Genomic DNA, 15,179 nt, shown 5'->3' with positions numbered 1-15,179 from the left:
AATTGTGACGTGATTTGTGTCATGTGCAGGTGCGATGGACCAACAGGGTGTCGGAATGGTACGTTTATACTTCTCATCCAACCGCAATCAAATTCACTCTATCCGGATGGCGCGATTTATCTTCGTAGGTTTTTTGAATGATGACAAGCCGAAATGAAAACAAGCCGAAATGAAAACAAGCCGAAATGAAATAGGAGTAACGAGGCTATTTTTAAAATGTAAGGAGTAGAAAGTACAGATAATTGTGTGAAAATGTAAGGAGAAGTAAAAAAATCTGCTAAAAAATAATTATTCCATTAAAGTATAGATACTCAAAATTTCTACTTAAGTAAGGTAACAAAGTATTTGTACTTCGTTACTTGACACCTCTGTATATAGGTAATATAGTGGTATTTGAAACCATTATATACCCCCGTTAAATGCACTCATAAATACCTTCAGCATCATATCACTGTTAAACAGCTCATTTACATTTGAATGGTATCATTCATCTCATTTCTGGTATCACTGAATAGAAGATGTACACCGTTATTAGATCATACATACTTATCAAATATTATTAGTGCTGAATGTCAATGCTCAGACCAAGAGAGCTATTTTAAATGCAGTAAAAATATTACAGACTGAATTCCAAAAGTATTAACAAATTTTATCGTCTGTGTTATTCTTTTCAAGGAAACAAAAAAGAATATTATTTTGTAAACATAAGCAGTGTTAACACAACTCTTAAAAGAGTTACAAAATTATTTTGACTTCACTTATTACAAATTACTGAGCTAATATTTAGTTGTATAACAATTGTTTGTAATAACTGCTACGTATCTGCATTCAACTTCCGACATGTAGAAACAGGTATTTCAACTCAGGATGAATGAACTACATTTCACAGTTCCTGTGAATATTTTGGTCACCCCACAAGTTTTAAATGGGGTTGAGGTCATGGGAGTGAGTTGGCCACTCTATTACCTCAATCCTTTTTGTCTGGAACCAAGATATTGCTCACTTTCTTGTGTGTTTAGGGTCGATGTCTTGTTGAAACAACCATTTCAGGGGCATTTCCTCATTTTTATTATTATAAAAGCAATTGTTGTGAGTAAATTGATAGGCTAGAGTGTCAAACACTTTTCAGTCACTTGCATGCAGTCATGATTGATAATGGTGGATAAGCAGCCCCAAACAAGTTCCAAAGAAATTCAAGCTGTTCTGCAGGCTCAGGGTGCATCAGTGTCAGTGCGAACTATCCGTCGACATTTGAATAAAATGAAACGCTATGGCAGGAGACCCAGGAGGACCCCACTGCTGACACAGAGACATAAAAAAGCAAGACGTCAGTTTGCCAAAATGTACGTAAGCCAAAATCCTTCTGGGAAAACGTCTTGTTGAGAGATGAGACAAAGACAGAGCTATTTGGTAAAGCACATCATTCTACTGCTTACCGAAAACGGAATGAAAAGAAGAGTCAAATATGGTGGAGGTTCAAAGATGCATACTTCAAAATGCACCCAGAAATTGATGAAAACAAAGCGCTGGAGAATTCTGAAGTGGCCAGCAATGAGTCCAAATCTAAATCCCATTGAAAATCTGTGTAGAGATCTTAAAATTGCTGTTGGGAAAAGGCACCCTTCCAATATGACAGACCTGGAGCAGTTTGCAAAGGAAGAATGGTCTAAAATTTTGGGTGAGAGGTGTAAGAAGCTTATTGATGGTTATAGGAAGTGATTGATTTGGTTATTGGAAGTGGTTATTTTTTTCCAAAGGGTGTGCAACCAAATATTAAGTTAAGGGTGGCAATAATTTTGTCTGTTTTATGTGAAAACTGTTTTATGTGAAATTGTTGTTCTAATACACACAAAGGAAATATGCATATAGCAAAACTGTAAGTGTAATTGCAATACTTTTCTGTGAGAAATACTTCATTTTCTGGAAAAATTTCAGAGGTGCCAACAATTTTGGCCTTGACTTTGAATGTATATCATTTTATGCATTGAACTGATAAAAAATCTTATACACAGCTGGAGTGGTCAGACATGTATCTTGCATAGTGATGGGGGATGCATAATACAGTAAAACAGAAAAACAGTGCTTTATATATTTAATTATTTATTTATTCATTCAATTGAAGCAGTAATGAAGCACACTAAGCAGTCTCATGCTGAACCAATTACATCTCAGTATATTTTGTTTGGGACAATGACATTTTGTAAAAATGAAAATATTAACCTACTTTCTAACTGAATATGAATGAAATTCCCTCTTTATTTAACAAAACAAAACAAAAAAACATTGCCCCTTTGGAGCACATAGTATGAAAACAGGATTAACTACCTTTTTTTATTGCAAAGCTGTAAGAATTTTAGTACATTAAGTGAATAAGAAGTCTTTCAGGAAAACCAGGATATTTCTACATGAACATATCATCATAGCCTGGCCGGGGCAGGTGATCAGGGTCTGGCCTGTAGTAAATACATGGAAAATACATTAAAACCTTACATTATCCAACTACAAAATATTAATATTTTAATTTATTCTTGCCATTCTTGTGGTTCACCTTCATACTGAGATTTAAAAAAAAATCTATACATTGTTCCAAAAATATACTACCTACTTACTTTGGAAAGAACACAATTCATTTTTATTAAAATGGCAATAATCTTAAGTGTACAATGTGAAATGAGTGACCACTGTTTATCATCCATATCTTTCAATTAAGAATTACTTGCCACAGTTAAATACAAGCCTTACTTTTGTATCTTTATGCAACTAAATCACTTTCAATTTTTTTTTACACTGGTGCTGAAATTATTACTGTTTAATTTGCATTCTGTTGGCTAAATTTCCTATATTTTTAGGTAATTTAAACATTTTAAATCTTTATCAGTCTGTTACCTGTACAGAGAGTGGAATCACATTTCTATGTTTTGATGATAATCTAATGGCACATGCACATTGTGTACATTTTGACAGCTTAATTCTGAGTACAAAGATAGTTGATTAGGCTTATATTAAGTTCAGTACGCATGTTACTATCCAAAAAACTAGATGAAAGCTGTATATGGAAATCACAGCAACATTTTAGCCAGTTTTGGGCACAATGGCAAAATGGATAAAACTCACACTGACAAAACCGCTTTTTAATCACATTTTACTACCTACCAGCTACTATGGTGAGAAACAGTATAAATTTTAAGTTAAACAGTCATTTTCTATGTCAAAATTATTGACAAGGTTTTTTGACAGTATATATAAAATAGATCAAATTTGATCATGAAACAATCATAATTACATTTTATGGATGATATGAATTAGTTATGGTACAATACCATAACTAATTCATGTCATTACCTACCCCAACATGTTTCTGAATGTTTAGATGTGTTTAAATACAGCACACAGGTGTTTATTTTAAGCAGTGTTTCAGCACTGTTGGATGTTATGTCAGAACTGTTAGATGTGTGCTGTGCAGTATTGATTGCTACAATATGTTGTGAATTCTTTATAGTGTAAAAATATGGAGTAGTGGACACTGCAGTGCATGTTATGTTTTCAAAGTTCACTTAAGCCTTGAGTTTGTCATCTGATTTAATTTAGGTTGACAATATTAAAAGGGAAAGGATGGCAGAACGGGGAAGATGGGTGTCCATAGTGAATGGGAGGTTAAGACAAGTGGGTAAAAGTAAGTGGTGGCGCCATGGCATAAATCCTATATGTCCAAAGGTTTGTGAACACTGGACTATTGCTCCCATATGTGGGCCTTTGAAGTTGAAAGCAATAGTTGGACAATAGAATAGGATGTCTTTGTAGGCTGTAGAATTACATGCTGTAGAATTCCTAAACCTGTTCCAACATGACTAAGTACCAGAGCCTATGCTAGAAAAATACTAGCAACATACATGTGCCAGGGTAGAGAGCCTGACCTCAAACCAACTGAATACCTTTTAAATAAACTGCCAACTGTGCCCCAGTAATCCTAGCCACATTCAGAAATCCTTAAAACCTGTAGTTTTAAGAAATAAATAAAACAGAAAACGTGCAAATTTGACCATTGTGAAGGTTTTTTTTTCAGGCTGCCACAAATGCACATAATTGGCTTTTAATTTATAAAATGTAATTTCAGTTAGAACGTGTTTAAGGATCCACATATATCCTGTAAATATTATTTAGGTAAATGGCAACAATGATAATCAAGTAATAATTTGATAGCTTTACCCAGCTCTGTGTCTGCCAACTGGTCCAAAAGGGTCAAAGCGGGCACCAGGGGGCACTGCCCCCGGAGGGAGGACTCCAGGAATTCCACTTGAAGGGTCAAAGCCAGAACGAGGGAAGCCTGCTCGTAATGGATCCACAATCATGCCCTCTGTTGTCCCACTGTAAACAATGTTCAAGTATAGTTATTTTTACTTTACTTTGCCTATTTTTTTTATTTTTGTATATCATGGGCTGAAAAACAACATCCAGCATGGGGCTTCTTCTGAGCAAGCCAAAGAACACAACACTTGAAGCCTAGATAACTGTGACAAAAAATGACAAACTACCCACCTAAAGGGATCAAGGTCAGCTCTTCCTGCAGCAAATGGATTGAATGGGTCTGTCCTGAAAAGGCAGAAAATATTTTAAATATGAAATAATTATAATTTCATTTTAAATACGAAATAAATTTTTATTTCAATGGGTGTGTATAATAAAAAGGATTAAAAGCTCACAGTCATTATCTAATCAGCCAATCATGTAACAACGAAGCAATAACAATCATGCAGATAAAGTTCAAGAGTTTCAGTTAATGTTTGCATCAAACATAAGGATGAAGAAAAAGGATGATCTCTGTGACTTTGATTGTGGCCTAGCTGTTGGTACCAAATGGGATGGTTTGAGTGACATACATTGCTCATATACTTGAGGCTGACAGGAGTGGAACCTGATGTGGTCTTCTGATATTTTGATGATGATTACAATCATGCATAACATTCTTCTCTTTTTCCTTCTCTCTCTGTCTCTCTCTCTCTCTCCCAAGCTCCTGAGTTCCCTAACGTCCTAGTCTGATCGCCTGTCCTTCCAGACCTACTTCATTGATCCTGATGTTCTACCCAAGCGTGGAGTATCATCACGCAGTGGTCACCCTGACAGGGTTTGATCTGCATCGTCAACCATTGACTCATGGGTTTGCTGTGGATGGGGCCACCCGGAGACTGTCATGCCTTCTTTGAACCATTGTTGCATCAGTCTGGTCTGGTCTTTATCAGCGATCATTTGGCAGGAAGGAATTAGTGTTGGCTATGGTGACCTCAGAATTTGTGCTGAACCATGAATTCCTATAAACTGTTGTAGAAAGGATTTACATTTACATTATTTACTGTCCAGTGTCACAAATGAGAATGGGTTGATGAGAATGAGAGGAACTTCTGCCTAGTTCCTAGTTTAAACTTTTTTCTGTTTCTAAACTTCTGTAAAGCTGCTTTGAGACAAAGTGAATAAGCGCTATAAAAATAAATTGAATTGAATCTTTTGTAGCCTGTTCACCTCAAGGTTTAATATGTTGTGTGTTCTGAGATGCTTTTTTGCACACCATGGTTGTAAAGTTATTTGACTTACTACATAATTCCTGTCAACACAAGCCAATCTGGTCATTCTCCTCTGATCTCTCTCATCAGTAATGTGTTTCAGCTTACAGGCCCTCCTCTCACAGGATGCTTTTTGTTTGTTGCAACATTCTGAGTAAAATCTAGATTCTGTTCAAAATTAAGAGACCAGTAGTTCCAAAAATACTCAATCCAGCCCATCTGGCACCAACATCCATGCCACAGTTAGAGTCACAGTAATCACATGTTCTCCTCATTCTGTTTCATGTAAACATTAACTGAAGCATGACTTGAGCATGTTTAAATATACTGGTTAGTGTATGAGGCAAAAATGTTGGCATACATTTTTTCTCTCATTTTACAATGATCATATCCTAATTTAATCAAATCATTGGTTACCCACACAAATTGTGACAATGTTAAAAAAAGTATATAATTAAATATCACAGAGATTATTCTTGTGACTGATGAGAGCAAGACCTGAAAAATGATCCCATTATATTATTTAACCAAAAATTAATTCACCATTAATCAATACAATGTACCACAAATTAAACTGATACACAATCATAAAAGAAATTAGCTTTAACATTCACAAGCTTAAAATATATAAAGTAAATATATTTTTTTAAACTTTGTGGCAGTGTGGGGCATAGTCAGGTATCAGCTGCAGACTCAAATAACACAATGATTTTCACCTGTGCCTGGACCATTTAATTTAATAGAATACAGGAGGTGGTTAGTCTTTACCTCACTCTCAGACACAATTCTTCCTGACACATTTGCAGAGCTAATTAATTTGTGGGCTTTAAAATTTAAAGGTTTATTTGCAATTGACACATAAGTGTCAGGTTTACATGTCAAAGATTCTTTTTTGGGTAAATCCTCTGTAAATTTCACTTTTATTTGTTTTATTTATTTGCCATTCTTTTGACTCAGGTCAGTTGTCATTTGCTGCTACTGTGAATCAAAGGTTTGATGCAAGATACAACAGTGTAATGGTATATTCTCACCAGTTTGGAGGGTATGAAGCAGGGGTATGTCTGGTAGGTACACACAGGGGATCATGATCTGGCTTGGGCTGCGTGTCTGTGAATCTCTCTTTTCTTTCTTTCATCACACTTCCCTGATCTTTCACTGCAGGTAGCAGTGATGAGTTCAGCCTCTTAGCCAAATCTCCTGTGTTCTTGTACACACTACAGTACAGAAACAAAAAGGATTTAAAGAGAATAACCATACTATAACATGCTTAATAATTGCTTATGATGGTTGTAAATGCATTACTAAGTGATGAACTGTGTGTAAGCTTAGCTTAAGTAGCATAGCTTAAGTGTTACTAACCTTTCAAATGATTGTAGGTTTGCTTCATTTACATAATCACTAACATTAATAGTCAGGTCTGTGACTTTGTCTGAAGCTGAATCCTGTCAGAAAAACAGAAAATAATGTCAAGAAAAGGTTTCCTGCTTATAATACTAGGAATCACACAGCCTTTATAAAATTTGCCACATTACCATTAAGTTAAAAATCAAGCTGGAATCAGCTGTGATGGCTTTGAGGAGCAGGTTGGACTTGTCATCATTTGATCTGTATCTCAGTGTGTACAGCTCCTTGTTTGTGTTCCAGGATGCAGGAAGCAACTCTGATTTCTTCTCTCCATTTAGGGGCTGTAGAATTGAGAGAGAACTGTGCACATTGATAAATCTGCCTGTTTACTGAAACATTATCAGACTAATGATTTCTCTAGATGTCTGAAAGTGAGATATTATTATATAGCCCATATAATGAAAGTATATTTCTTTTCAAAAATATGCAGTAAAATCAACTGGAAAATGAGTTCTGATCAAAAAAGATCCCATTTCTAATCCCAGATTTAGACTTCTCATGCTTTGTAAGAAAATGTTTATAACATGCTAGCCAACAAAAAAGTAAAACAAAACTGTACTATAGAACTTACTAGTTATGTCAGACAAAGCTTGATTATCAAATTGATATAACCTACATATAAATATTAAATAAGCTGACCTAGTTATAAAAACGCAACAAATATCCCAGCTTTTACTTCTATTCATTTCAAATTATAGGTTTTCATTAATAACCTCCTGTCAGTTAAGCAGTCATCTATGCCAAAGATGTTTCAGATTAAAAGAAGATGCCTGTAGCTGAGAATAGTAGACAAGTATTAATTCCGTTGCATTACATTTACATCTGAGAAAATCATTATATAATGAGAATAAACCGTTTGAATAGTGCTGTGTCACTGTGTTGCATAGTGACATTAGCTGGATAGCTAACGTGTGTCATATAAACGTCGATTTATAAAGAAATAATAAGTGATTAAACGATTTAGCAATCCTAATCATGCTTTCTTTTAAACTTCAGCAGTATAAAAAGCGACAAAGATAACAATAAAACAAGGCTACCAGTTACAGTAATAGTGTGAGGAACATTTACTGAACTGCCAATTATACAGTTTATTTCCTCACCTCATCTCCACTTCCCAAACATTTATATCCACTCTTTACAATTTCCCAGTGAATAAAACACACAACCGCATCTTGAGGAGATGATATAGAACTCGCCACGCATGTATACAACACCTCGAGTCCTGCCATGGCTTTGCACTGTTTAGACGAAACGAAAATAAACTTTGTTATTGTTGCTATTGGTCCGTTAAAAAAGTGTCCCCGGAAGGGAGACTAGTAACAAACCATTCGTTCCGCCCTGTTCGCACCTCGTGAAAATGAGTAAAATACCTTAAAAACAGTTTTGTGTTTTAAAAAGCTCACCAGCGGATGGTCTGTTGGTTATATTTTCTGGTAATCCGTTCGTTCGTCCAAATATTTTCGCTCGAGTGAATTTACACAATAATAGGTATGAAAAAGCAATTCAGCCTTTAGTCTAAATTGTGAGGGTAGAGGTATATCTGTAGGATGCAACTGCTTCCATGTAGCAATCAAACCTATTTACTTGTAAGTTACCATCAGTTACACAATTAAAGTCATCACCCAGAAACCCCAATTCCTGAACAGTATTGATTGAACAGAAGAACAGCACTGATCAAGTAACCTTTTATATTGCTTGAGATGAGAGTAGGAGTTCGATGAGCCCTCTCCATGTCAATGCTATAAAAGTAAGTACGAGAACTGCAAGATCATGTGAAAAGGTTGATTGAAGTGAGGGAAGGATACACTCGTTACCCCTGAACTAAATTCACTTCAGTTCAATTCATTTTACAAGGGATATTGTCTCAAAGCAGCTTTACAGAAGTACAAAAACATAGAATAAAGATTTTGAAATGTATAATTTACTATTTATTTCTTACATTTATCCCTAATGAGAAAGTCTGAGGTGACGAGGCAAGGGCAAATCCCCTGAGATGATATGAGGAAGAAGACTTAAGAGAAACCATGCTCAGAAGTAAATTTGATAAGAACACCACCAAATGCACTTAGTTCATCAGAATCAGAATCAGTTTTATTGGCCAAGTGTGTTGACACACACAATTACTGTAATTTGGTTCCAGCTGGCGCTGCCAGTTTCCACCTATTCATCTTTACGAGTTTGGATTCCCAATTTGCCGTTTACCAATTGCCCGGACTCTCATTTTGATTTGATTATGATTTTGTATTTTTCCATATGGACTGTAGCTTCGGAAATTTAACCTGATGTCACTTAAAATGTCACTTGGATTCATTCTTTAAACTGTTGTTTGCCTGCATGCTTATTAAATACCTTTTATTCAAGTCCCTGTCCATGTATTTGGATCCAAACCTGCATTTCTGACAAACGTAATTATGGTTTTCAGTTTTATAGTAGGCTTTAAATTACATTGCACTACTTAAGTGATCTGCAGTAACTTGGCTAGCAAGTCATCTAAAGAAAAGCAGGAGGTAGAAGTATGATAAGTATATCCATGCAGTCCACACAGATGAGAAAATAAAATATTCTATAATAATGATTGACAATTGAGGAATCTGCAATTTAAAATGCTACTAATAGTGCTAACATGGTAGGGGAATCACTGAAATACTAAGAGGAATATGGATAGTAGAAATGTAAAATTTGGATAGATAGATAGACAGACAGATACAATAGATAGATAGATAGATAGATAGACAGACAGACAGACAGACAGACCTTTGCACCTGTGCCCCTGTCAGGGATCAGCGCGGACCTTTGGACACGTGCGAATGTTTTTATTATTGTCACGTGTCTGCCACGCCTTCGTCCGCTCCTCCCTGTCTCCTCACCTGTTTCCCATCCTGTGATTGACTGTGTGTGTGTATTTATGTGAGCCGCGTTGCCGATGGCAGGGCGGATTCATTAGTGTATTTAAGTCAGATTAAGTTACGTTAGTTCCCCGTGTCGTGTGGATGTCTGTTTGTTTCCCTTGTGTATTAAACTCCTATCATTTGAAGCTATCCTGCCGACGGGTCTGTCTCCTTTCCACCGGATCCTGAAATCATCCTGAAACCACCGCATGTTAAGCACTTTATTTCATACATTGAAGGACATGCATTCGACATTGGCCCCTGCTGTATATTGTCTTAGTGTTTTTAGTCCAGTTTGAGCTTATTGTCAATGTAGACCCCCATGTATTTGTAAGAGTCCACAATCTTTACATAACAGCCACTTATAATTGCAAGGGTGAGTTGTGCTTTTTTCTTCTGAAGACAATGTCCCGTTTTTGTGACATTGAGCTGTAGGTGATTAACTTCACACCTACAATGTACTCCATCTCCTGCCCACCATCAATACTCCAACAACAGCAGAGTAATCAGAGAACTTTTTCAAATGACAATGATTTGTGTTGTGTTAGAAAGCCTTGATGTAGAGGATGAAAATAAATGGAGACAGAACAGTTCCTTGGGGAGCACCTATGTTGCTAACCATCTTCTGTGACACAAACTTAGCCTCACAAACTGTGGTCTGCCCGTAAGGTAATCAATAACCCAGGAGATCATTGAGGGACTTACCTGCATATCTTTTAGTGTTTTTCCTAGTAATGCTGGTTGGATGGTATTTACTGAAATAGTAAAAATCATGATTCTCGCCGTGCTGCCAGCCTTGGTAAATGTGGATATATCCTCTGTAACTATATATAATACTATATAATATACTATATTATATTATACTATACTATATAATAGTATTCTCCGTTCCAACCTGCGGGTAAAAAGCAAACTGCACTGGGTCAAGTGATGAAAAGATCAGTGGTCTCAGGTTTGAGAATGAGAAATGAGGCACAAGATATGGCAAGACACAGCAGGGGAGTGCAATGCAGTCTTGAGGACAGCAAATCAATCTGTCCCTGTCTAAGGACAAACAGTTCTAGAATAATCAAAACCAAAACAAAAGTTTCTGTCTCGTAGCATCGTTTGTAGGTATGTCACATTACCTGTAACATTAATAAAACCTAGATATTTTGGTAACCTTGAGAAGAACAAAAAAATCAAAAACCAGTTTATTATGTGAAATGAGCTTACCATCAGCAGTTTTGAAACCATGTGCATAACACACTTTTCAAAATCTTCAGCTACACCAATAGCATATTGTGAATAAGTATAAATAGATAAAAATCATGTGCTTGTTAAAGCCACAAGTTCAGCACCTTCAGCTGAAAAGAAAGGAATAGCTTTGCATACAATATTAGGTGAACTATCATTGGGTTTAGCGCATGGGACATCTACAAATATGTGTGCCCCACCCTCCAATGGATGTTGTGACAAATCTGCATGAACAGATGATGATTCTGAAATCTCAGTCAGACAGTTGTGCTCCAACCAGCCATCGGGCACCTGTTCCACTGAACAGGAAGCAATTCCTTTGTTACTTCTCCATCAAATTATCATCATTAGGCTTCAAAAACAAATCAAATCCATAAGAGAGATAGCAAGAACCTTTGGAGTGACCAAATCAACAATTTGGCACATTGTAAGGAAAAAAGAACACACTAGGGAGCTCAGAAACAAGGCGTGGACATCAACAGAAGACAAAAATGGTAGATATGTTAGAGGTAAACACTGCTGCCAGAAGGGGAACAAATAGATCCTACCGGAAGAACCAGGGAATGAACAGAACCGAGGAACAACTAATCAGCTCCTTTCAGTTATTCCTTACACAATTCATGTGCCAATAATTCTTAAACAGTCTTATCCTGACAGAAAAGCTGCAGACTATAATTATGAGCCTAATTGAGATCAGATAGAATAAAACCACATTGAGGCAGATAAAAATGAAAACATCTCACCTCCACCAGGTTATATCCTGCACAAGCCGTCAGCACGCACAGCATTCCTGCACATGTTCCTCACCAGATGATCTTTTCAGTATGCTCCATGTGCCTGACTACCTATCCAGCCTTGCATTGGTTTGCTTCTCATGGTTTGATCCTGTTGTTTTTGCTGCCGATTTCTGTCTGCCCTTCATCGCTCCTTTACCTGGGTTATACTTAGGAGTTTCCGTGGACTGATTTCTGCAAACCCTGCAGTCTGTGTGGCGGATATTGGATTATTGTTTCAATCTGTCCTCCTCTAGGGATACTGTTTTGCCGTGTTGAAATATCTCTGTCGGATTTTGTTATTTACTGTTGTATTACCACTGTTTGAGTAATTCTGTTTTTTATTTGACTGTGGGGTTTGTTCCTCTTGGATTATTTATGTGACATTCACTATTTATTTTTGCATTCCCTGTTGGATTATTATTTGACTGTGACCTTTTGTCTATGGGGTTCACCACTGATGGATTACCTTTGCAGGATATTCCATTGACTGTTTGCCCTGTTTGCTCTCCCTTATTGTGCTGTCTTCTCATGCTCTGGACTGTGATCTTCATTTGGGTCTTCACCTTCCTCCTGTGACACAAGCCCCAAGAAAGCTATTAAAATTTTCAGGTTCACTCGAGAAGAACCCTGAGTCATGCTGCTGCCCCTACGTCTGTACTGATTTCAGCCAATAGAAGTGATTGAATAGCAAAAATCTTCAAAGGTTGAGATTAAAGGTAGGGTCTCTGTTGTTTGAGAAATGCTTCAGAAAATTGAGTCGAGCCGACAAACAAAACAAAAAAAATCAAAACAAACGTGAAGCCAATGAGCAGAAAGGATTTTGTCTTGTCAATATGGACGGAGAGAGTGTTCAGTGCGCATGTGTGACATTAGTAGAAAGCGGTTTTAACATTGACATGGAGGATAAAAACAAAGAAAGAAAGTGAAGAAAGGCTTACAATAAGGCAAGAAGTGGGACCTGTGTTATTATAGGATCAGCTTTCCAGCACTGGAGAGAACTGAAGGAGCGGGACGTTGGCCGCACATTCACAGATTCGAGTTTCCCGAGTCAATAACTCCTGAGCTAAACGCTGTTACTACACAAATAACACCTCTTTTCTATCGTAGTAATGTAGAGAGGCAGCTACAACCACGTTTTGCTAGCAACAGCGTTTAGCTCAGGAGTTATTGACTCGGGAAACTCGAATCTGTGAATATGCGGCCAACCGACGCAGAGGTTGCTTTTTTCCTTCTTGATAGGTGAGTAACATTGGTTTTGCTATGTTTCACAGAACTAATATATGCCATCCTTTACATGATTATGCTTGTGTGTCATTTTTGCTTGTTTGTTTATCTGAAATTGTATTGTTCTTCCCTTCAATTATGATAGACACATTTCTTCCCATTAGTTGCCTGGGTTACGTATATATGTGTGGGCGGAGCTATCAATACAGGGGTGGGTCCCATTTGGGTTAGGGACGTGTTTGTTTTGGTGATTTCAAATGTCAACAATGGCTTTCAAACAACGAAGACCCTAGCTTTAACAGGGAGTATTTATACAGAAGAAAGGTGTAGTATTTATTGTTATCTACTGGAAAAGAAGTCAACAGAAACAGATGTTGTGGTTGATGTGTTCACTGGCAATTTGGTGAGTTTATCACAAAAAGGACTATCTAAACTATGGAAGAAAAAACTGTTATGGATTATCTGTATTTGGCACACGTTTATTAAAACAACAGAAAGAATTGCTAAGTCAAAATAAAGGATATCACAGCCATAAAATGAGGTCATAAACAAATACAGTAAGTCAATATTTCCCCTCTAACATTGGTCGGTGGAACTAGCTCTTAGATTCTTCAAAGAGATGTTTACTCGAATGAAGAACAAGAACCAGTATATGAAGAGCGTTCTGTTGATTACAGCTTCATGTTAGCATAAATGAACTTTTAGCTTTAACTTTAATAACTTTATAACTTTAATAACTGCTTCAGCCGTTAAACTATATTTCACAGTTCCTGTGAATTTTTCGGTTTTGCTTAAGAAACTGCAGTTTTAATGTGTTTTTTAAACAAGTTTTCAACGGGGTTGCGGTCAGGGGAGTGAGTTGGCCACTCTATTGCCTCAATCCTTTTTGTCTAGAATCAAGATGTTGCTCACTTACTTGTGTGTTTAGGGTCGATGTCTTGTTGAAACAACCATTTCAGGGGCATTACCGCATGATTATTATAAAAGCAATTGTTGTGAGTAAATTGACAGGGTAGAGTGTAAAACACTTTTCAGTCACTTGCATGCAGTCAGGATTGATGTTAAACTGATAGGATTTTGAAGTAGTAATCATAAAGATTTTTAAATGCCAGTTCTAGCTATTAAGTAAGAAAAGCCAATCTGATCGCACTGAGATCTGAAACTGGAAGGTTTCTGTGAGCCTATAGCTGAAGGTCTTGACCTATATGTACATCATTTTATGCATTGAACTGATTAAAAATCTTATACACAGCAAGAGTGGTCAGACATGTATCTTGCATAGTGATGGGTGACGCATAATAATACAGTAAAGAAGGAAAAAAGTGAACTGCTTTTTTATTGCCAATCTGCAAGAATTGTGGTACATTTCTTCTATACATCGTTCTAACTACCTACCTACTTTGGAAAAAACACAAAATTAGTGCCATTTTAATAAAAATGTATTAAGTGTGCAATGGGAAATGAGTCACCACTGTTTATCATCCATATCTTTCAAGTTTGAATTTCTTAATGCAGCTATGACCACTGTTTAATTTGCATTCTGTTGGCTAAATTTCCCATATTTTTAGGTAATTTAAACATTTTAAATCTTTATCTGTGTGTCACCTGTACAGAGGGTGGAATCACATTTCTATGTTTTGATGCAAATCTAATGGCACATGCACGTTGTGTACATTTTGACAGCTTAATTCTGAGTACAATGATAGTTGATCAGAATCAGAATCAGAATCAGATTTATTGTGTTGACACACACAAGGAATTTGGTTCCAGCAGTTTGTGACTCTCAAAAGTACAGACATAAATAACACTATACTATACAAACTATACAAGAAAACAATGCAGACGATGAGATGCAATATACAGTAGACAGAATGAGTATAAAATGAAAATGAACATAGAATGAATAAAATATATAAAATATGAATGTAGAATATGAATGATCAGTTATGTACATAAAGTGTGGGAGTGCAGATAACAATATTGTGCAATATTATGCTTTTTGTGCAATATACAGCAGCAGTAGTATGTAATATACAGATGATTTGATGACTGACAGTCCTGATAATGCAGTACTTATGATAAGAAGCAGTGAATAT

The 15,179-nt window shown here is 36.5% G+C and overlaps 1 protein-coding gene across 1 annotated transcript; it reads right to left on the bottom strand.

Moving 5' to 3' along the window:
• Positions 1 to 2,083: 2,083 nt before the first annotated feature.
• Positions 2,084 to 8,251, bottom strand: psmf1 (proteasome inhibitor subunit 1). Its single transcript, XM_060868428.1, has 7 exons — positions 8,060 to 8,251; positions 7,088 to 7,240; positions 6,915 to 6,997; positions 6,587 to 6,769; positions 4,537 to 4,590; positions 4,207 to 4,365; positions 2,084 to 2,453 (listed from the first exon to the last, which is right to left on the bottom strand). The coding sequence occupies exons 1-7, from the start codon at positions 8,186 to 8,188 to the stop codon at positions 2,402 to 2,404; spliced, it is 813 nt and encodes a 270-aa protein (XP_060724411.1). The 5' UTR covers positions 8,189 to 8,251; the 3' UTR covers positions 2,084 to 2,401.
• Positions 8,252 to 15,179: the final 6,928 nt, after the last annotated feature.

This window comes from Tachysurus vachellii, chromosome 4, assembly GCF_030014155.1.
Source record: "Tachysurus vachellii isolate PV-2020 chromosome 4, HZAU_Pvac_v1, whole genome shotgun sequence".
Classification (NCBI taxonomy): Eukaryota; Metazoa; Chordata; class Actinopteri; order Siluriformes; family Bagridae; genus Tachysurus; species Tachysurus vachellii.
The sequence above is the reverse complement of the archived record's forward strand: the minus strand, read 5'-3'. Positions and strand labels throughout refer to the sequence as shown.

Excerpts from the sequence above, each read along its gene's own strand:
- psmf1 (XM_060868428.1), bottom strand. The coding sequence starts at position 8,188 with ATGGCAGGACTCGAGGTGTTGTATACATGCGTGGCGAGTTCTATATCA. Across the intron at positions 6,998-7,087 it reads GCTTGATTTTTAACTTAATG|GATTCAGCTTCAGACAAAGT; the intron begins GTAATGTGGCAA and ends TTTTTCTGACAG. Across the intron at positions 6,770-6,914 it reads AACCTACAATCATTTGAAAG|TGTGTACAAGAACACAGGAG; the intron begins GTTAGTAACACT and ends TCTGTACTGTAG.